The sequence below is a fragment of the Sinocyclocheilus anshuiensis genome, unplaced genomic scaffold (genome assembly GCF_001515605.1).
Source record: "Sinocyclocheilus anshuiensis isolate Anshui unplaced genomic scaffold, SAMN03320099.WGS_v1.1 scaffold58, whole genome shotgun sequence".
NCBI lineage: Eukaryota > Metazoa > Chordata > Actinopteri > Cypriniformes > Cyprinidae > Sinocyclocheilus > Sinocyclocheilus anshuiensis.
The window spans coordinates 193,496-217,466 of NW_015547688.1; the positions used below are offsets into that span (position 1 = coordinate 193,496).

Genomic DNA, 23,971 nt, shown 5'->3' on the forward strand with positions numbered 1-23,971 from the left:
AAGGAAGCAAAGTTTCCTTACTTTAGCAAAGGAAAACCAGTCTCCTCTTGGCTTTTATCGAAATCCTCCGACATTCTTCTTTGCAAATCCTCGTTTTGTACTTCTAATAAGTGAACGTTGTTTTGTTTTGATCTCTCTCCTGCGCTTCCGCGTTCGTCACTTATGAGCGGCGCATGCGCAACGCTGAAATCATACATCATACACCCGGAGCTGCTTCCTTGTACAACTGTTGGTGCAAGCTACATTAAAGTGATTATTACGTTTTGAATACGGATATTTTTCTTACAAAAATGCATCGATTCGCTACAGGAGGCCTTTGAGCTGTGTGAGACACTTTTTTTAAATGATGGGCACCTTTTTATTTCACTTCTTTTGGACTGATGCATGCAACACCCGCTGAGTGGCATTAAACAGCTTGAAAGATCAAAGACAATTTTTAATATAACTCCGACTGGATTTGTCTGAAAGAAGAAAGTCATATACACCTAGGATGACTTGAGGGTGAGTAATTTATGGGCTAATTTTCATTTTTGGGTGAACTAACCCTTTAACAAACAATATAAAATTTAATACCGGTATCTTCCCTCATAACGGTATTATCACATAGCATGGCAAGCCTAGTTACCAATATAATTATCTCCAGGGGTGGGAAACATTTAGTACCTCACAGATCAATTCAGATTTTATTTATTTATTTATTTATTTTATTAACATTAATGTAACAGACGGCAAAGTTTATTAGGCTGCTTGCACTTTAAGAACAAACGCACGGATCTAATATACTGTTACATCCGATTTGCTCCAATCTGTTTATGTTCACATATGGCATAATAGACTATGTACTCCACACAATGTGTATTTTGACACAATTATGTGTGTATTTTACCATTTAAGCGCAATAAGCTGTGAAAGAGAATTCAGGATCGCATGCCTCTGAGAGGCAGCATTTGTGCTCGCACTTCGGCTGTGTGTCCGTCAGCACGAGTACTGCATTGAGTCCTTTTCGCAGCTTACTGTGATTAATAACACTAACGTGTCAATAACTTTTGATAGTACAGCAAAGTTAAAATGTAACACTAAAAAAATCAATTTTTGAATTTTGTGAATCAATGCGAATCGGCAGAAGATAGAATCAAGATTCATATGTGAATCAATTTTTTCCCTGCCCCTATAATTATCTAGCTGACTAACACAGATGAAGTTTTGATTAAATCTGTGATAGTCTTGAAAGCATCAGTAAACAAAACAAAAATGTTTGCATAAAAAATGTATCTGTAATGCAAATGTATTTAGTATTATTATCATTTTACTTAATATTATTTCTAGAATATATAAAAATAGGTTGTTAAAAATTATGTTTCTTTTGTTCCAAGTAAAAAAGCAGATAAATAAATAAATAAATTCTTATTGTTGAGGCCTATGATTTTGTGCTGCCGTAAACCAGTTCTCAGAGGACATCATCATTACTTTTACAATGTACACTTACTGGTGTTGATGAGGAATTGGTTGGAAACTCCAGGGTGGTCTACATCATGAATGGCAGCAGCAAACAACGCAGCCAGGATTTCAAGATCAGTGAAAACGGCCTGGTGGGAAGATGCCATAGTATGATGATCGTTATGTAAAGTGTCAGTGCTGACTATGAAATCTGATTTCAGATAATGAAAGTTTTGCTTTTGAATGGGCACTGGCTGTCCCATGTTGGCATATACTCACGTCCAGTGCCGGTGTGGAGAGCAGCACATGTGTTGACTGTGTGACATCAGCGGCATGCTGGCTGTTGTGATAGGCCACGTTGGCATGGTAGTGGTCTTCCAGTGTCATCACATAAGTGATAAACGTGTCCACTGGGATCCGAAATGTCTTTAATAGATCCCTTTCCTTTAACGCATTGCAGATCGTAGACAGAACATAAAGAGTGGAAATAAAAAAACTATCATGAGTCATAAATAATGAAGAGGTTTGCTGTTGTAACTAGCATTGCTGGGTATCAATACAGATTTCCTGATTGGATTAGATTCTTATTTTGATTCCAGTAAAAAGCTCAGTTTACAACAAGAACGATAACTATAAAGATAACGATATTAGCGTCCACACCAGCGGACGATATCATCTGTTTATTCTAAGCGCACGCCCATCTGCCACTTTAAATTCTCGAGCTCGTTATAGCAGGGTGGATTCTGATCGGGTGTCAATGTTTTTATTGTTCATCAGCCTGGAAAAATCGTTCTGAAAGTGATTCCAACGATATCGTTTCTCTGTGTCTTTATCGTTACAGCTGTGGTGTGGACTCTGCTATTCTTTAATAGTGAGAACGATTTATGAACTATATCTTTATTGTTATCTTTAAGGCCTTAAGTCTGATTTGATTCAGTTCAGCTGGTATATTTCAGTTGTAATGTCAGTTATGCTTACATACAGCATTAATGAAATTAATTCTCTGCTAATGCTTTTTTTATTGCATCACATTCAAAACAGACTGCAAACTTACATTCACAACTCAGCAGGAACACTGATACAGGGAACATTCTGACTTGAAATATTATGAAAATATCCATTTTAAAAATTAACTCTGTAGTTGAGTGAGTTAGTTCAGCAGAACACAGTGGCATGTGCAGGACAGGAAGTTCAAGCACATTTCCACACAGCCACTGAAAATAGGCATTGTGTAAAAGACTGATTTGGGGATTTTAAGAAACGATATTGTGATTGTTCAAGTTGAGATAATTGGAAAATCTATATTTTTACCCACCCCTAGTAACGAGAATACAAATCAAACAAAACCACACAGACCTCTTTGCATCTGACATATTTCAAAAGTACAGAACAACACAGGAACATTTATAGAAAAACCAGGGACCACACACCTGGAAGATAGCAAACATGATGCAACTTAGAGGTCTGTTATTGGAGTACTCAGCCACAAGGAAGATATTAAGGCCCCACTTGTTTAAGTCATTCAGCTCCTGTGACGACAGAGTAAATTAAATCATCAAATCCATTTGACAAACTGACTTTTTCATACCAATAACTAGTAGTAATGGTAGAGGATTGGGTGTTGGGAAAGTTCTGAGTTAGTATGCATGCATTGTGCCTGTACCCTGGCCAGTGAGTCCTCCTGCTCGGTTTTGACCCCGAAGCGGGGCAGGGCTGCACTAGTGAGGCTCGAGCTATGTGTAAGCTTCTTGACACCGCTGATGTGAGACATTGGTTTTTCTCGCTCCCGGAGTGTAGGAGAGGGAATCTCCACCTCATTCTGTTTGTCTGGGACACAACCAATGCATAAACCTTTAACAGATGACAGCTAATTTCAAATCGGTAAGCATTGAGTGTTTCAGAGCAGTGAATGTACTCCAGTATAACATACTGCAATGTTGAAACTAAGGTTCTGCGCTTCTGAATATAGCAGCAAGGCTGAGATGTACAGAGCAGAGCGTGTGCAGGCTCACTCACCTAGGAAGGTAGTGGAGATGTATTCAGACACCTGATTCCCCGAGCGGCTCATCTCAGACAGATGAGACAGTTCCCTGTTTAACATCCTCTTGAACTAGAGATCAGAAAAGGGAAAGATGGGGATAGACAGACAGGGAAAAAGGGAGAGTGATAAGTACACAGCAGATGGTAATAAGGCAGAAAAATAAAAAATTCAGTCTATCTGAGCAGAAACGTTTATTACAACAGGCATTATATATTATTACATGATTACTTGTCAAATACATTGTTTTAAATGGATAGTTCACCCCCCCCCCCAAATAAAAAAAATAAGATGAAGATGAAGAAGAAGAAAATTGGGTTCTAAACAACATTGGAACCCACCGACTCTCCTTGTATGGACAGAAACATTTTTCAAAATGATGGTGAGTAAATGATGGCAGAATTGTCATTTTTGGGTAATCTGTCCCTTTAAAACGTACTTTTTTTCTGTATTATTTAGATGTTTACTTTTACTTTTGCTTTTGCAGATAGACATAAGACATATATTAAAAATGTCTGAATGCCACCATGGTATGTGGTACTGCAAGGACATATGCAGTTTGTGCTAATACAGTGTGCAGATATTGTAAATGCAAATAAACCTAAGGCATTTCTAATGTTGTAGCTGTAACATTGTGTGGTTAGAGGAAGGGCTTGTCTTTAATTAAAATCTAATTAAGTGATGGCCATTGGGGGAGAGCATTATGGAGTGGTCTCCTTAAGTCTCTGCAAACCATTGCTCTAACAAATAGGAGAAGAAAGGTCTTTGTAACAAAATTAGAACAAATATGTGCCTTAAATGACTAAAATTTTGTAACTTCAGCAGATAACGCAACACAAGTACACAGTCACACAGCATGACTCTGAAAAGACCCCTGGTCTGTCCCACTGACTGGTCCTTCACACATTACAATCTCCATGGAAACCAGCAGGTTTCCTTAGCAACTGCCTCCTCACAGTCCCTCCTGCAGCATGATGGGAGCGAGGCGATGGGTTGGGTGACAATCTGAGAGAGTAGGCAGGTGTCTGTCTCTGACCTCCTCCAAGGTCAACACTCTCTGCATCACTCTCCATCTCCTGCTCTCCTCCATTCTGTCTTTATCTCTCTCTTTAAACCCTAATTTTCGTTGCCTGTCTCTCTTTATCTCCGTCCTCCACATTCTCTCCATTTTGCTAATGCTATATAATCACCCTCTGCAGTCATATTTTCCATTGATTGTGTTTCTGTTCATTCTCTTTCATGGTCTGCATGTAATTCCCTTCCTATATTACATGGATGTGTGTGTATCAGACATATGCAAATGCATTTCTATTACATGCATCGTCATTGTTGTTAAATCATCTGAATATAACAGGTTTAAAGACGCAAATCATGCACAATTTCTAATCAACAACACAACATGAGATATAACAATCAATGTTAAGTGTAATTTTTTAAGTAAATCCAAGTCAATTTTCTGTCACAGCTATCAACCCACTCACTGTGAACCTGAATCTTCCTGAATTTTCCCTCAGGGATCAATACACAATTTCTATATATCTCACACAGTCAAGCTGTGAGTTTATATAAAGCTTCATTACAAAATCCTCTTTCCTGTGCAAGTGCATATTACATACTGTACTAAGGCTCTGTTTGTACTGTGCAACAAGTAACTGAGTCATTATTAAAACATTCACAGAGTGCCAACTGTTTTTAGCATGCATCCTCTGGAGGACCAATATGATTCCAGAGCATGTGGAAAGGAAATCAGACCAAATGAATACAAATATGTGTTACTAGGGGAGTCTGGTAGTATCTGTTGCCTTTATTTACCAAGACTGAGTTTGATGGTTGAGTTTGAAAATGGCAACAGCCTCTTTATTTACATTTAAATCTTTAAAAGTAAATGTATTGACACTGAATTAATTAATAAACCACTTTAAATAGTAATAATTATGGTCACACTTTATTTTAAGGTCCAATTCTAGTGATTATCAAACTATTAACTATGACTTTTGCCTCAATAAACTCCTAATTTGCTGCTTCTTAATAGTTAGTAAGGTAGTTATTAAGCTTAGGTATTGGGTAGGATTAGGGATGCAAAATATGGTCAAGCAGAATATGTGCTTTATAAGTACTAATAAACAAGCTAATATGTGAATTATAGGCATGCTAATAAGCAACTAATTAATAGTGAGAATTGGTCCCTATAGTAAAGTGTTACCAAAATTATTTAAAAAAATGCAGTGCTTATGCATTTTAATGGGCTAATGTCTACAGGTCAAATAATCAACTTAGATGAAACATATTTGTCATTCAACAATTAACCAGAGAAAGCATCCTAGCCCAAGATGTTAAAATGTGGGAGTATCACTGATTGTGTCCCAATGTTTTTAATTGTATCTGGCAACAACAAACCTTAAGTTTAGCCCATGACCAAGGTTAAGGCTTAAGATTTGTTGCCAGAAAGAATTAAAAACATTGGGGCACAAACAGTGTCTCTGCTACATTTCAATATCATCAATATCCATATCAAACCTCACCAAGAGTACACAATTCTTGGATGAAGGAACGATGCAGAAAAAGCTGGTCCTACACTACCAAATATTGACCAGATGAAGCCAGTTCCCAGGACAGCCTGAGACAGAGCAATGGAGAGAAGGCTTAAGGGAAGGAGAGAGGAGGTGGTAAGAAAGGGGTTGAGGCATCCTGAGACACAAGCCCACTGTACAGGTTCTGTCCATCTCTAGGCACAAAAACAACATAAGCCAAGAGCTACGGAGGCAGCCATTTTCTCCCAGCCTCTCAAAGTGACACTGAATAAGTGCATAAGTTTAGAGCTTGGGTTTAAAATCACCCTTGAGGTATGGAGACCGGTACAAATTTGGATACACAGAACATGCAACAAACATCATCACATTATCACATGTAGTCTGTTCCAGAAGCATTACAGCTCAATCACCTCAGGAACCTTTCTTTTTACCCTGTCCTACTTGCATCTCCACATTTCTATTTATCTCTCTGCTGAACAAACAGTCTTGCCCCTTACTTGGACCTGACAAACTGTTTGCTAACAGATATTTAGTGACCTTTTTCTGTTCATGCTGGCCCTACCTGGTCCCACCACCCAATCAGCCAGGGTTTGGAGCAGGTGTCACAGAATAGATCCATGAAGGGGGTCCTACGCTCAGTGCCCTGACCACCCCCATCCAGCACCCCATCTGCAGCTGCCCCAAGCTCCAGCTCTGACCCTCCTCTCCCCTGCAGGGGGCTGTAGCTGGAGGAGTGGGCCAGCCGGTAGCCTCCGGGCACAGGTGAGGGGCAGGAAGAGGGCGACGGGTCAATGGCCTCCAGTACGCCCATGCTGAGGGTGACGGATGGCGTGGATCGCTGGCAAAGGCAAGAGGCACGGAAGTGCACGGGGGCCGAAGCGCGGCGGGTGCCCCAACGGCATGTGGGCGTGGTCAGGGTGTGGGCAGAGAGGCCGCAGCCTAGCAGGCCAGGACGCTCCAGAGTGACGGCTGCCCCCAAGAGGCGGGGAGCAAGCGGCAGTGAAAGTCCAGCGACGAGCGCTCGCTAACACTGTCTCTCTACATGCAGCAAGCGGTACGAGAACCAGGCCCTCCTGAAAACCACCAAGCAGGCTCCACGGCGATCTGCAGGCGAGTGTCCCCTGTGAACGGCCCGCCAGGAGCCGCCCAGATCCACAGGCCAAAGGGACTACATCTCATCCCAGCAGCTGAGCAGAGCTGACCCCAATCTAGCTGGAGGGGGAGAAAGCGGCGAGGGGTGGAACGGACAAAGATGGAGAGTCAAAGAGACGGGACCGTCTGAAGGACACAGAGAGGATGCCGTGGGAAGGGGGACAGAGGAATTACGGGAGATAGGGAGAAAGATGAAGATGAGCAAATAGCTAACGGAGACTGAGGGATGACAGAAGGAGGAAGGAAAACAACAACAACACAGGTAACAGCAGGAGGAAACAGATGAAAGGAGACAGAGAGGACGAAGGAATCAAAGAGACACAGAAACACCAAAGAGATAGGGCCTTTAGTCGAAAGTCAAACTACAAAAGAGTGGTGGTCTGGAAAAACATCCTTTCTCTCTCTCCCTGCGTCGACACCCCTCCCCCACCGCAAAGCTCCAGGACCCGGGCCCAGCGTTCCCAGCGAGTTGTGTTCAGAGCGCACAGTCCATGGAGCACAATACCAGTCCTGTCAGCACAACGCAGCTCTCTTCAGCAGCCCCGCTGTTTAATCCACACGCGGCGCCAGACTCGCCGATGCAGCTCAGCCGATGCTCTGCCTCTCGCTCTGTTTCCCTGGATGCTGTAGACAGATCTCTCAAGCTAATCAGCCGCTGTGGCAGGAGGTGCGTGCTTGGGTGTGTGTGCTAGTGGCATGTGTGCGTATACACGCACCCTGAGAGCGCATGTGCGGCAGACGGCATGTAAGAGTGTGGAAAAATGGAGAAACGTCTGTATTTGTGTGTGTGTGTGTGTGTGTGTGAAAGAGAGAGATGTATTTAATAGTCTGACAAAAAGGAGGGGAGGGAATCTAGGCTTTAGTGTCTCCGCTAATCTCTGCATGAACGATTCTGCGTATGGGTATGATTATGTGTGTTCTCTGCTTCATTATACAAGCTCTGCCTCAATCGCCCAAGAGATCTTCCATTTACACACAAATGCTGCTCTCTTCTCATACTGACATCTGCCTGATCAGGTATATAGCAAAACACCGGTATTATGGTGCATGGACACAACCATACAAAAACTGCACATCCAAAGTCTTCATGGCACTGTCTCTTTAAACAGGCAACCTATGGAAGAGAGCAACCGAATTTTCATTGGCCAGCGTCTAAATCACATGCCTCATGGCCACAGTGAAGAGCCAATGGTTAAACTGGCAGGGTAGACCTTGCTGCAGCTCGATAGCAACGACCAAACTGCAGCCCCCTCCCCCTTTCTCCTCATATCCTCCTTATCTACAAACCCCCTATTTTCTCCCCCTCTCTCCATCTCTCCTACACTTCTCAAACCAGAGCATAGTGTAAAGACAAGGTGTTCAGAGTTGCATGCAAAAGCTTTTTGCATCAGTGTTAACGGATGATAATTAAAAATACATTGAAGAACATCACTCAGGCAGGACCATATCAGACAAACCGGCACACAACCTGCTCAAGAATCTTTCTCCGCATACACACAGATATAGTCCTTCATGCGTGATAATCCACAGAATGGCAGATCTTGAAACTTCTTGATGAAATCTAATTTGTCGTGTTAAGTGTTTTGTAAAATGTAAAGGATGGAAATTATAAACAATGAATTGAGACTTGAAATGGAGAAAATACCTAGTGTAATAGGCCACAACCTTATGGTAGACTGTGTACACAAAAGTGTCTTTGAGAAGGTGAGACATAGAAAGGAAGAAGAAAGTTCTACATCCTGCAGATTTTAGTTCCAACCAGCTCCAACTCGCTTCTAGTGAGTCTGAAGACCTTAATAGACCTAGCTAGACCTAGCTGGTTTAGGTGTGTTTAATTAGAGTTGGAGCTAAACTCTGCAAGACAGTGGCCCTCAGGAACAGGTTTGGACACCCCTGTTCTACAGAAACCAAACTAGGCAGCACAGATGCAACAGCAAGTAACTGAAGAAACACCTTGTTGGATGCCATTTCGCTAACAGAGCGGTGGGTCTGAATGGTCTCCAGCTGGTCCATACACCAGTCAAGCTCCTCCAGAGTCTCCCGGGCCAGCTGCTGGTATGTCTCATCTGCACAGGACATAAGACACAGCAATCAGCACCACATCATGACAGTACTGTCATATGCATTTCACTGTGGGACACAGCGAGAACTTCGTTTGTGAACAGTGGGGATGTTGTTTCCTGACAGGAGGAAGTAAAGAATTGTCTGAGTGATGTCTTCATAGAAAAACTTCCAAGCATGAATATTTCAAGAACTTCATATGGAGAGATCAATTGCCTCATAAATAATCTTTTCCCTCGTAAGAATGAATAATCATATTTTTTTTTCAAACCGGAGGAAAAAATAAAATTATAGGAAGACGACTATGACTGTTAAATTGCCAAAATCATGTGATATAAACTGATTTATAAACTTATAAAAGTATCAAAGCACCTCAGTGAATACTTTTAGGATGAATTAGAACAACATCAAGGTTTATCAGTGTCTAACCTCACTGACCTCAGTTTACATGCAAACCAATAACCTGGCAGCACAAGAAAACCATGTTTATAAGACTTTTAAAAATCATTCCATTTGTTATGTGAGGTATAGCATAATGCAGAATTGAATATTGCAAAATGTAAGTAGGAAACTTGTACGGACTCATATTGTCTTCTTGTGCAGTTTCTACAGATGCAGCATTTTGACTACACCATTTCAACTTGGGCTGCATGAGATGAGACCAAATTTTATAATTTCTTGGGTCAAAAAAAAGAGTCTGTGAATTGTTTGCTCAGGCCAGATGTGCTCAATCCACAGTAAGAACACTTTCCTGTTACATTGTCAGACACGCACACTTCAATAAGCCAACAGAACACAGGTTACGGTGTTTGTATGCAAGGTGAAATTGGGTAATGGGCAAAAATCTACCTGTTTTGAATGGGTCATGCTTAAGCCATTTCAAAGGAAAATGGGTTTAGCGCCAATTTTCAGAAAACATCTCAGTATTTTGTCAATAATGATAATTATTAGTTGATATTTTGCTGAGCGTATTATTGTTCTGGTACCTTGGCAGGTTTAGGACTGCCGTGGACAGCTGACTCCCAAAGCTTTTGATATTCTTCATATTCTGTGAATTGGTTAGTTTGCAGGAGTAACAGAAATTCATCTTAAGTTTAAATAGATTTTTACCTTTTATGGGCATTTTTTTTACCTTTATAAAGCCACTTTTTTCTAACCTAATTAAATGTATGCATCATCTTTTCATGTCAAATTCATAAACAAATTCAAAAAGTAAGACACAGTAGGGCTGTTACCAATTAATTAAAATCAGTATCAGCAAAATTTGTGTTTGCAATGAAGAGGTGGCACAGAATCTGCAACTGAATTGGCATTTACATGCATTTACACAGACTATTTAATGCAGGACATGAATGCATTTAACCTGCAGCTGCAAATGCATAAATACTGTTTTGATGTTTAAAAAATGCTGAATACTGATATTTGAAATGATTTTGGGGAAAAAAGGGAAAATATATCTAAAATAGCCAGTAGGTGGCAGCAAATCACTGCATGAGTGAGTCATTGAGTCATTCATTCAAAGGTAATGAAACACCTAGTGTGTTGCTCAGAGACGCAAAACAGTTTTGCTATAGCTTTAACAAAATTAAAGCTACAGCAAAACTTAAATTATTTTCATTGACTAAATAGAGCAAAAAGTTAGTTAATATTAACTTATTGTTTATTGAGCTGTTCTTACAGCCTTTATCACATTTGCAATTGTGCTGATTTTTGGAGAAAAAAACTACTCTTGGTGTGCTATTAACTATATAAGATGATATAAATATAAACTATATATAAATGACACATGGTGGCATTTTTGCCATATTACATTGAATTTTAGGGGAATTCTAAATGTATTTTAATAAACTAAATCAAGCAGTGAAAGCATTAACTCTAAATGTGCTCACGCATTAGTCTAACCCAGTGTTTCCCAACCTTTTTTTAGTCGCGGCACCCTTTGGAAATTTTAACAAACTTGTGGCACCCTACAAAATTAATTTTGTCACAATATTTGAATTTCTAACTTCGATATGATAATTTGAAAAGTATAGATATTCGGTACAACAGGGAAGAACTGCAGAATATAATGTCATACAGATATTTTTAATATTATTAAAAAAATTTGTCCATCAATGGTGGCAATCAGTAGGCTAATTTCTAATGAAGAGACCAATTTATATGACCGATTTTAATGTAGGCTTTTATACATATGTAAACATTATTTAATTACCATTCTAACTAGCTATCTCACAAAGCTTTGCTCACTCAGTGTTTTTTTTATTTTACAGTGGGGTAATTTTGGTGCAGTAGCACGAGATAGCTTAATTTCAAACTTTGAATTGAATAAAAAATGACAAGTAAGCAGTCAGTAATAAAATAAGAACAAATAAAGAAATTAATAATGATAGCACAAATAAAAAATAACAACAGGCCTTCGAATTAAATAAATAGCTTTTTAGTTTTTCAGGTAGGTCTAACAGTAGGGTTAAGATATTAAAGAAAAAATTTTTTTTTTTTTAACCAATTATCCAAATAATGTTTAGTCCTAGAAAGCTATTATTATCAGAACACGTGAGCATAACATAGCGGTTAGCAGATCAATGAATGAGAGGGCAGCGTTACCAGAGATGCCCATAAACCACACCATGTTACAGCACAGTAGGGCTATTGCAGACAGAAACAATAATGTACTACATCGATGTTTCCTGTCGGCTCAATTTTTGAGCGGAATTTCTGTTCCGATGAGCACGAACAGTATATGAGTGGAGCGACTGAGCGGAGCGCACATGCATAGAGCGGGATAATATGCAGAGCGTCGCACCACGTGAAAGTGAAAACTGAGCGGTGAACTAATTTTCGGCAGCTGAAATTTCGGTGCATCTCTAATTATTGGCGACATCAGAAATGGATATTATATAATAGATGCTTTTTTGAACATTTTAGCAATTTAAAAATTGAAAATTTTAGCAATTTAAAAATATAAAAAAAATGATTTTTTACATGGCACCCCTGCTCTCGACAGACAGCACCCTGGTTGGGAAACACTGGTCTAACCTACATCACATAGTGTTAGGGTGCACTCTCTGGGTGTGTTGTTTAAACAACAATTACGATATTATCGCACACCCCTAACTGCAATACGCAACCTGCTCAACAGAAGGGAGTATCTACATACTTTTGACCATGTAATGTATATGAGAAGATCTGATAAGGGCTCAAGTTAAAGTGATATCTTAAAGGGGTCATATGATGCGATTTCAATTTTTCCTTTCTCTTTGGAGTGTTACAAGCTCTTGGTGCAAGAGGAGAAACAGTATGTGGAAAATAATGTTTTTTTTTAACCTTAAACCGCATAAACACATTTCATTACACCAAATACACAAAATAGTGTTCTTATTAGCAACATCATCATATGACCCCTTTAAATAAGAAAAATATTTATATATAATTATATAACTGCTTTTTATCATAGCTCATTTATTTTAGAAGTTCAACATGTGGAGCGCCTTCACTGCTGATACGCTTCAGAGTTCCTGAAATAAACTAGTGGCTCAGGGCTGTAATTTGGCTAGTTAAAGCATCTGGTTAGGTTCCAGACCTGTTTCCCATATGGCGCCACTATTTATGATGCTGTAATGCATTTAACTGGCAACAGTGCCTACAAGAGGAAGTGTATGCGTAATGTGAGAGACACTGTGTGGGAGATAGAAAGCTTACCAGTGACTAAGTTACAGTAGAGTAAACATACCTGAGAGCGTTGCTGGGGGAACCGTGGGTTGGCTGGTCACTGGTGACCTCCTGTGGACAAAAAGATAATTACATTGGTGATAGTGGTGGAGGTTGCCCTCTACTGGCATAAATCCAGTTAACACTGCTCACTGGGAGGAGGCCTGCACTGGATAGGAACTGACTGAGCAATGTGAATATAAAAATACTGCTGAAAATATATATATATATTTTTTTTAATTACACATTTTTATATATATCATTAAATTTTATATAAAAATATTTTCACATAAAATAAAGTCCCTAGCATAAAATCTTATTTTTATGTTAGAATTAAGAGTTGGGCTGTTTGAATATGCTTAATTTTCTTCATTATTCATCATGAATAAAATATAAAAATGCTTTATTGGAGAGGATACACTGATGGCCATAAGGGGGCAGAGCAGAAATAAAGAAACTGTTGCATCAAAGCTGGAAGAGCTGAACTGACTTGTTGGTGGGAGTCGTGACGTTGGCGAGAATTGTGAAGTTGCTTCTGACAGTTCGTAGACTAGCCAACACCTGTGTAGAAAAGGAGATGGAAAAGAGAGAGAGAAAGAGCAGGTGAACAGCAGAATATCACTCAATGCCACCTCAGCAAGTCATGACAAGCAATTAGCACTCATTATATACTGTTTGCCAGACACAACAGTGGGTCTTACCTGAGCAAAAGGGGTGACTATGAGATCTTCAGCATGACTGTGGAAAGAGGAAAGAGCAGTTCCAGTAAAATGAAAGAAAAAAAATACTATACACTTTGGCAAATGTTTACAAATGTGACCCTGGACTACAAAACCTGTCTTAAGTAGCATTATTTAAAAAAGCTTATTTATTATAAATCTCAATTTCGAAAAAAAATCCAGTCCAGGGTCGCAAATGGTCTTTTAACAATATTCAGATGAAGCCAGAATCATCCCCAGGTGTGAGGAAATAGATTCAACCCAACATCAAAACATGCCATTTTTTTTATGGCCATAATCCAAGCGGCAGTCACAGTGGTCACCGCTGCATGCTGGGAGCGTGAGCTCTTCTAAGGTTGTAACAGTATTATACTGAGACGGGTAAAGAGGGATTTAGTCGATGTGCTTAATGCTGCATGGTGATTCTGGGATAAAAGAATGTCCTCTGAGGCCTTTTAGAAATGAAAAGTGGAGACAGTAAACAGTGAGACTGTGCTGCGTGTTGAGGGAGACGGCTTACCCCTCGCTGTTGATGGAGGAGTTTCGTGACATGGTCTTGGGGGACATATCGTAGTCGGAGTCGGAGCGGTAGAGGAAAGATTCCCTTCTCTGACTCTGAGGGAAGGAGGGATGGAGCACCAGCCCAGGACTCGCCTGCGAGGAGGGCCCATTCTCCCCATCATAGCTGTACAGAGAGAGAGAAACCAAAATGACAGGGAGAGAAAGTAAAAATGCATGTCTTGTCATTTAGCTCGAACAAAGCTTTGCCAGTGGCAGCATTAGATTTCCAGTCTCTGGCCAACACAGCACAAATAGAGATGTGGAACACAAACAATCATGATTGCCTCTTACTCTAGAGACAGCAAACGCTCTCTGAATGTATAAAGAGCTGATGAAGACTGTGTCACCCTGAACAACCATTAAAGGAAATCACCAGCCTAATCAGAGAAGAATCCTCAGCCGCCACTTCACAATTTATATTCTATGAGCACTTTGTGGCTTAAAGAAATAGTTCACGCAAAAATTAAAAATCTGTTATTATCTGATACCCACATGTCACCAAACCCATATGCATATCCTTTTTTGTGTGTGGAATAGAAAAGGATTCTTCTTTTCAAATAGTAGAGTATGGCACTAGCAATGCCAAAATCATGCGTTTGATTCCCAGAGTGTGCATTAACTGATAAAAATATATACTTTGAATGAAAAGTAAGTCACTTTGTATAAAACTGTGCCAAATGCATAAATGTAAGTTGCATGTGCTGTAATAAATAAATAATAAATGTGACATGTCAGTTTAAACATGCAAAATATAAAACTAGGATATGCCATGGGACATTTTCTATTCTTAATACTTTAGAAAGCGTGGAATATGGTGATGTGGACTTCTTTTATGGTGTCTTTTTCACAGAAAAATAACTATAAAGGTTAGGGTTATAAAGGGTGAGTTAATAATGGCATAATTTAAATTTTAAGTGAACCGCTGCTTTAAGCTTTGCACTAAACACAGACATCTGTGGAAAGACTAATCCACACAGTTTTAGCATTAAACATGTGACTAGTGGAAAAGTACCGGATACAGTGTCTGACCACATCTGGGGTTATAATAGATGCACTATATTTGTTCAGTTATCGTGGCACTGTGATAATGAATGAAGACTAGTCATCCGGAGAGCCTAATGACTGTAGAGCTGAAAGTGAGCATGAAACCTATTGCAGGTCATTGGTCTGTAGTAAACAAGGCATATAATGCCACCAAATCCGAATGCAAAAGCAGATATAATAAAGGACAGGGGGAATATTGGAACAGTGCAAAGTACACAGCTCATCCTTGAACCATTTGGCTGGGATCACCAGAGCCTCAAACATCTAAAAAAGTATCTGCCCATGGAGCTCATAGCGGGGTCAGGGGTCCAACGCATGGAAGCCAAGCAGAAGAAAGAGAGGGCTTTTGCATGATTCCTAATTCCTCAGCTCTGGTTCCAGCCTCCTCTGAGTCATGCCGGGAATTATGGGTACCAGCACCAGCGAAACCTCAAACCAAAGTCTACACTTCAGAAGTGAAGTGTCAGAACTAGACGCCTTCCAAGACTTCAGTCTCTCTCTCGCGCTGTCAGTCACTCTTCCTCCCCCTCACTCCCTCGCTTCTCACAGACAAAATTAGGGCTGCACGATAAATCGCATGCGATATTTAACGCGCATCTATACTAAAGCCCCTCTTCCCACACGCAGTGCATGAGGCATCTGAGCTCGTCTCCTGCCCCTAAATGCAGAACTGAAGGTGCTTTTTAGCCTGTGGCTATGGAAAGCTCCTGTTTCTACGTGGCAGCTGGTGAGCTGGATCTGGACTACGCCTAGGTTCAAATAGTTTTTATGCCAGTTGTTTACATTTTCTTTATCACACAGACGTGCTACAGCACTTGAAACGTGCCTGAGCTGGTTCTTTCTAGCAGCTGCGGTCCCCTCTCTCTGGAGATCCCGAGTGATGTGAATCCACAGTAAACAGGCCCTGCCTGTCCTCTCTACATGCCCCTCGAGACAAACACCACCTCGGGCTCTTGACCTACACCACCTCTTCCCTCTCCATATCGCACTTCTCCTGCTTCCATCTAAATCCTTCCCTTTTACAGTTACTCCTTCTGTTTTTCCCGCTCTCACACTCCTTATCTCACAGCTCACAGAATTCCTCTCGCAGCGATGGGAAGACCGAGCGACATGAGCGACAGAAGATGGAGTGCACAAATACTTTAAAAAAAGCTTGAGGAGAGCAAAAACATGAAGGAGGAGAGGAAGAGCAAGAGGGAGGGGGGTGACTCATGGCCTATCTAAATATTTACATGCCCTAGGTGCATATACGGCTTCTTCCAAAACCATTTTATTTTTCCAGCAACAACTGCAACTCCAATTACACATGACAATACACAGTTGACCTTAAAGAGTCAACGTACCACTGCCTGTCACAATCTGCATAACTACAGCAGTCAGGCTTTACTGCGCAGTCCAAATAGCAGCTTTCTGTAAACCCATTTCCTATAATGAAGAACAAGCTCTTTTTTTCAGCATTAACACGGCGCCTTTCACTCAGTGTGTTGCTTTTCTTGCACTGTATTCATGCCTGTAGAGGGTGTGTGTGTGTGTTGAATGTGTGGGCGCACACGAATTCTGTCTGTGCTTCACTTGAATTCCTCCTGTAGTCATGTGACATTTGTGCTGCTCAGAGACTATCCACAAAGGAGCGAACAATAAGAAATGAGAAGCCTTGTCAACCAGTTTCCCCCTCTTCTCCCTTTTCTTGTGTTGTGATTCGAGCCCCTCTCTTTCTCTTTCATCCTCGTTCTACCTCCTTCTCTCCTTCTCAGGCTTTTTACCAGTCTCTGTCTTTTCCATCTCAAAGATCTCTGCCTTTCATTGCCTCCTTCTCTGTAATTTGTGTCTATGGCTGTGACTCAGCCCAGAATAAAAAGCAAGCAGAATGCATGCTGGGATATTGGAGTTTTCATTTGTTTATAAGGCACAAGAGACACACTCACTATACCCTCATAGATACACAATCAAAGGGCATTTTTGTGTGTTTGTGTGTATGTGTCAAACACTGCGTCGCTAACTCTTGGAAATCTAAAACTGAGCTTCAAGAATTGAAGCAATACGATATTCGCTGTTTTGGGAATTAATATAAACACCACTACCATCAAGTTGCACATGTGTGCAAATGGCGTTTATTAACAATCATAAAATAATTGTGGAAGACGAAGCAGCAATTATCTTGCTTCAGTAATCAATAAGGGTGGAAAAATGCATTAAGCTTTCATCATAGATAATGTACTCGTAAAATACACACACAAAACACACTTTTTCACACGCTGTGAGTAGCACTCTGGACAATGACATGATGATCATAGGGGACACAGAGGAAAGGATTTGTGCCAGCTGGGTGAGTTTCCTATAAAAGATAACACATTAGCATCAGCACATCCCTGTTCCTCTGAAAACAGACCCTAGCAAAATTGATTGGGTTGTTTATGTATCTTCTACACCTCGCTAAATGACCTTGGAGTGACTGTAAAAAGCTGCAACCTTACAATAATTCCAGAGACAAGAAAAGCAATTACTGCTTTCAAATACAAAGGTGCTCAAACGGATGCACAAAAAAGTCTAAAAATAAAAGAAATGGTTATCCGGTAAAAGTCCTGAGGGACGAATTCAAATTCATAATAGCTCACACATGTGCCCCCTGAAGGCTTCACACAATGAGGATGACTTCCTAACGTCAAAGAGGCTGCCTGAATGTGACAACACAATTAAAGTAATTTGATAAATGTCGTACCGTCCTCTACACAGTTCAGGAGAGTGCGCGTGGAGGCATGATTCTTACGTTCAGAGCTTTTCGAGATGGCAGTTTTGAATTTAATTGAATATAAATCAAGGCCTATGAGTAATAGAGCGTGTAATGCTCTAAAAGAAGTAGCTTTGAGTCACAAGGATTTGGACTAAAAGACGATTCGCCAAATAAACGCATGCACTAAAACTACCCCCATTTTCCCTCCAAGATCACAATCTTAATGCCACCACCATGTAATCCCAAATTTATAGGTGAACCATCGACCCCTCATCTGAAGAGCTTGCCTCAAGTACATACTGTAGCACTTACTCCCTATTTGCCACTACAAAGTGTTCCGGTAGCTCATTGCCAATGTTCTCACTTACAGAGCAATAATAAAGGAATTTGATTATGTTCCATTAATACTCCGGGTTTTAAAAGGCTTTGAAGTTTGACTCAAAAAGCTGACTGAATTAATTAAAACTTGGTGTACAGTATGTGAGGGACAGCATGGAGGATTCGCAGGCTCACTCCATCCAATGACCCTCTTATTGATTCCTTACTACCAGTGAACACAAATCCTGGGCCCTGGAGACTCTCAAGCTCCCTGAACACATGGCTGCAGTCCATCAGCGGAGCGGAGTGAATTCTTTAAGTGGGAAGAGCAATTTAAAAAAAAAAGACCTTTTGCCAAAAAACCCTTCATTCTCTCCCTTTCAGTTAATGATTAACGCCTCCCCCGACCCCCAACCACCACCACCGCTCGCCCGTTCCTAGCACGGCAGCCTGAATGGACAGTGACAGTTATTTCCTGCTTTCTCCGCTGCCAAGCACAGATGCTTGTTGCTTGTGCACACCAACGCCCCCGATGACTGCATCCCCCTCTCCTCACCCAGGCATTTAGCATCTGGTTGATTGCTGCATGCAGGGAGGGGGCCAGAGGAGAGGGTAGATGTTGGGGAGTAGGGGGCAATCATAAAATCAGTGGTGACTGTATATGATGCTGTCAGATCGCTGGCTCTTTAATCAGCAGCTGATACCATGTGATAGAGCTTTTATTGTGGCGCTCTGTCCCTTTGGCAGTGCATTACAGCGAACTGTGTCACATCAGTCCCCACTCTGACTCACAGAGATATTTAAGGGAGCGTGTGGAACACTCTCTTCCAGCAGCTAGAGTCCTGGTGAAACCTGCATGGCTCCTGGTGTTCCCCCACACGATGGTTCGCCGCTCAGCATCTTCCTTTGAGACAGGTGAGTGACCAGCTCCCAGAGGGCAGGTAAGCATAGAAAGTGAGAGCCGGCTGTGATCTGTGCCCTGTGTCACAGTCCCGCACAAACACGCAGGCAGGACTGAAAGAGGCAGGCTGGCCATGTTGCGCTTCCTGGCGTGAAGTCATCTTGCCGGACACCATGCTCCAGTCAGATAAGAGAGCTGGGGATTACAGCAGATTATCTGACAGACAGGATCAGAAGCACCTCATTGAAAGTGTCCCAACAGTGAGAGCTCTACCATTACAAACAAGCCAGGCATCTGCCCTCAGGAAGAGGCTTTAAAGCCTTGATACCATTGATTCAGCTGTACAGTCATTTCTCTGAGAGCCATTGAGAAGATTGCTTTTACTATCTATATTATGGCTGGATGCGTTTCCAAATTCCATATAAGCCTCGGCTTTGCACATAAGAGTGACTCTCCTTTGGTGTGCGATGACGGAGTCCTGTACAGACATGATGAGCTACCACAAAACATGTTTTACTACCATCCTGCTCCCTGTCTGTTTCCGATATCTCTGAGTTGCACTGCATCAGTCATTCGTGCACTTATTTGTTTTGCTTGATATCTCTATTTTCTTTCAAAATCCTTGTGGGATACCTTTCAGCTCTTATTAGACAAATGATATTAGCACACTGCTGACTTCAAGAACAGTACACTCTCTTCGCTATTAATACACCCCAGAAACTTTTGTCAGCATTAACATCAGCATTTATGTCTTTCCAAACCAGTGTGACTTTCTTCATTCCACAGAAGACAAAAAGAGAAGACTGTGCTTAAAAGACTGAGACTTTCAAGCTTTAAAAGGACACAAAAACAAACTATCATACTATTGGTTCATACATGTTGAATACTATAGTCTTTTTAAAGGGATAGTTCACCCAAAAATGAAAATTCTGTCATTTTTTACTCACCCTCATTTCGTTCCAGACCAGTTAGACCTTCTTTCATCTTCTGAACACAAATTAAGATATTTTTGATGAAGTACGAGAGCTTTCTGACCCTGCATAGACAGCAATGCAACTACCACGTTCAAGACACAGGAAGGTAGTTAGAACATCATTAAAATAGTCCATGTGACATCTGTGGTTTAAACATAATGTTACAAGAATACTTTTTGTGCGCAAAGAAAACAAAAAATTATGACTTTATTCAACAATTTTTCTCTTCCATGTCAGTTTTTGATGCGTGTTCATGACCGTACCATTGCGTACCGTACCACTACCATTCCTCCGCGTGCAAACAAGCTGCAGCACATCCGGGTTCTACGTCAAAATGCCGGCTCCAGCGTCAGCAGCATGACGTGAATGTGAAATTGTTGAATAAAGTCTTTATTTTTTGTTTTCGTCACGCACAAAAAGTATTCTCATAGCTTTATAAAATTATAGTTGAACCACTGATGTCACATGGACTATTTTAATGATGTCCTTACTACCTTTCTGGGCATTGAACGTGGTAGTTGCATTGCTGTCTATGCAGGGTCAGAAAGCTCTCGGATTTAATCACAATATCTTACATTTTTTTGTTCCGAAGATGAAGAAGATTACGGCTTTACGGGTTTGGAACAACATAAGGGTGAGTAATTAATGACAGAATTTTCATTTTTGGTTGAACTATCACTTTAAGTCATATGGTAGCTTTGTTTGATAAATGGAACAAAATTTAAGTTGTAATTCACTAAAAAGAAGCCATGAATGATTAATAAACTAATTGTTTGGCAATTTCTTTCCTTTACAGATTATTCGTCATTCATTGTATTTGAATGGAAAAGATCAACCAGAATCACAATTTCATTTTTAGTGTTTCAGGGAACAAAGAAAACCATACAAGTTTTGAACGATTATCTTTGAATTACAATTTGTGGGTGAACTATTCCTTGAAATCTTTCCAAATTGATGCCTAAAAACATAACCCTTGTTGTGAACTGCATTCGTGACTGGCAGGCTGACTGCAATAAATTATTATTTTCGCTGCCCCACTGCACTCTCTTCTCAAACCCATCCAGTAGTGTCACCCAGCTGTGGCCTCATAACAGCAAACTTCACCCAGTGAACCCCACTTCCGTGCCACAGTAGCCATTACTGAGAAACATTACTCATTGGTGTTGGTGCTTCCCAAGCCAAGCAACCAACAGCCTGCCAGCTCCCTGCTCATATACTCAAATCTGACTAATTCCTACTGAGTACAGCCATTGGCACCCCAAAGGCTCTCGCTCCCACCGCTACGTTCGCTCCTCTCAATCCCTAGTGCGCACTAACCTTTTATATGGAAATAGTCCCTGTGCATCTAGGGGCCATGAGGAGTAATGGGAAACTATAATATAATCTGGTTTCAAGCATTCACATCTTTTAACAAGCTTTAGTGAACTGAAATGTCAGGGGGAAGCCCCGAACAAGTGTTTGTTTTAATGAGGGTTGCTTGCGATTAGCATCTGTCTGCTTTCAAGACTCAGCAGCACTTGAGCACTTCCATTCTCACTGGTTTCAGTATACTGGGATTTATAGCACATCACAGGCTTAATTATATAAATGGACTGGGAGGAAGATACACGAAGGACCGTTTACAACTGAAACCGTTTCATTCTCAGACACAATAGCTGATCTGAAACATACAAAGTCTTGAGCTTTGTTTACATCTTACGCCAGCGAAAACAGACCCTTAGGTAGGCTGCGATTCTCCATTTCACTATATGACGACATATTGATTTGTTAATAGCACCAATCGAACATCATTTCCTTGTGTAATGACCAAGACAAAGAAGTTACTGGGGCAAGGAATTACATAATCAAGAGAGCAATGGTCAGTTGGCTGTCTAACAAAGGCCCTTCAGAGACACCATTAGAGACATTGCAGCTGAACTGGAAATACAATTAACACACTGATCCATGTAATGAGCCAATCAGAGATATTGACACCAGATCAGATCCAGTAAAAGCATTCATCCTGTGATTTTAGACGGCACATGGAGTCTCATGCTGCATACACCAAATCTGTAATGTACAAACCAGCTTCCAGAGCTGCACCCCAGCCCTGATCTCCTAGTGCAGCCCACACACAGAGGGGTATTTTTAGCGTATCACTCTGTCTCTGAGATGGAAAGCATAACTCCCCCTCTGCAGGCTGGGGCTACTGGGGCTCTGTTATTTTAATCCAGACTGGAGAGAGAGAACGAGAGAGATACAGAAAAAGAGGGAGGAAGTGAGTCATCAAGAGCTACCTTTGTGTCACTGTAGAGTTGTCTTCTGCGCCACCATCATCTCTCCATCTCTCTCTGCACCAATCTATCTCATGCATTACAGTCACATATCACTGCTATCTATCTATCTATCTATCTATCTATATATCTATCTTTTTGTAGTATATTAATATACACTGATCAGCCACAGCATTAAAACCACTGACAAGTGATTATATTGATCGAACACAGTGATTATATTATTACACTGGCACTTGTCAAGGGGTGGGATATATTAAACAGCAAGTGAACAGTCAGCTCTTGAATTTCATGTGTTGGAAGCAGGAAAAATGGAAAGTGAAAAGATCTGAGTGACTCTGACAAGGGCCAAATAGTGACTGCTAGACAACTGGGTCAGAGCATTTCCACAATTCTTGTGGGGAGTTCCCACTATGCAGTGGTTAATACCTACCAAAAGTGGTGCAAGGAAGGGCAACTGGTGAGCTGGCATCAGGGTCATGGGTGCCCAAGGCTCAATGATGCATGTGGGGGAGCGAAGGCTAGCCTGTCTGGTCCAATCACACAGAAGAGCTACTCTAGCTCAAATAGCTGAACAACGTAATGCTGGCCATGATAGAAAGGTGTCAGAAAACATCACAGTTTGCTGTGTATGGAGTTACATAGCCACAGATTGTGGTCAGAGTGCCCATGGTGACCCCTGTCCACTACCAACACCAAAAGTGCCAGAACTGTACCATGGAGCAGTAGAAGTAGGTTGCCTGGTCTGATGAATCACATTTTCTTTTAGATCAGTTGGATGGCTGTGTGCGTCATTTACCAGGGGAAGAGAAGGCAGAAGGATGCAGGCAGATGCAGTGTTATGCTCTGGGCAATTTTCTGCTAGGACACCTTGAGTCCCGGCATTCAAGTGGATGTTACTTTGATATGTATCACCCACCTAAAGACTGTTGCAGACCATGTACACCCCCTCATGGCAATGGTGTTCCCTGATGGCAGTGGCCTTTTTCAGCAGGATAATGCACCCTGCCACACTGCAACAATTGTTCAGGAATGGTTTGAGGAACAAATAGTTGAAGGTGTTGCCTTGGCCTCCAAATTCCCCAGATCTCAATCTGATTGAGCATCTATGGGATGTCCTGGACCAAATCCGATCCATGGAGGCCCCACGTCGCAACCTACAGGACTTAAAGAATGTTCTGCTAATTTCTTGCAGAGACCACAGGACACATGCTTAAATTTTGTGAAGTCCATGCCTTGATGCATTAGAGCTGTTTTGGAAGCATGAGGGAGCATGAGGGGGTTGATATTAAGCATATTGTGGTTTTAATGTTGTGGCTAATTAGTGTAGATATACAGATATAGATATAAAACTCTATCAGCGACGATTGGTTTAAGACTGCACAGGAAGCTTGGTTCAATGATACATTTATAATTTATAAATATTAATACATATTATTCATGCTTATTAGATTACCGCGATTTGAACAACTCGCGATAAATAAATACTGTCCAGCATAAAGCACAGTTTTAAGTAACAGTCT

The 23,971-nt window shown here is 41.0% G+C and overlaps 1 protein-coding gene across 1 annotated transcript in view; it reads right to left on the reverse strand.

Annotated features, from left to right (window-relative positions):
* Nucleotides 1–23,971, reverse strand: part of LOC107703358 (cAMP-specific 3',5'-cyclic phosphodiesterase 4C-like) — a 56,184-nt gene that overhangs the window by 4,369 nt on the left and 27,844 nt on the right. The window contains exons 2-11 of the mRNA XM_016505955.1: nucleotides 14,167–14,331; nucleotides 13,629–13,665; nucleotides 13,418–13,488; nucleotides 12,950–12,999; nucleotides 9,112–9,224; nucleotides 3,454–3,547; nucleotides 3,101–3,264; nucleotides 2,868–2,966; nucleotides 1,717–1,881; nucleotides 1,487–1,586 (exon numbers count right to left, since the gene is read on the reverse strand). Coding sequence (XP_016361441.1) covers nucleotides 1,487–1,586; nucleotides 1,717–1,881; nucleotides 2,868–2,966; nucleotides 3,101–3,264; nucleotides 3,454–3,547; nucleotides 9,112–9,224; nucleotides 12,950–12,999; nucleotides 13,418–13,488; nucleotides 13,629–13,665; nucleotides 14,167–14,331 — 1,058 coding nt within the window. The remainder of the gene's footprint in view (nucleotides 1–1,486; nucleotides 1,587–1,716; nucleotides 1,882–2,867; nucleotides 2,967–3,100; nucleotides 3,265–3,453; nucleotides 3,548–9,111; nucleotides 9,225–12,949; nucleotides 13,000–13,417; nucleotides 13,489–13,628; nucleotides 13,666–14,166; nucleotides 14,332–23,971) is intronic.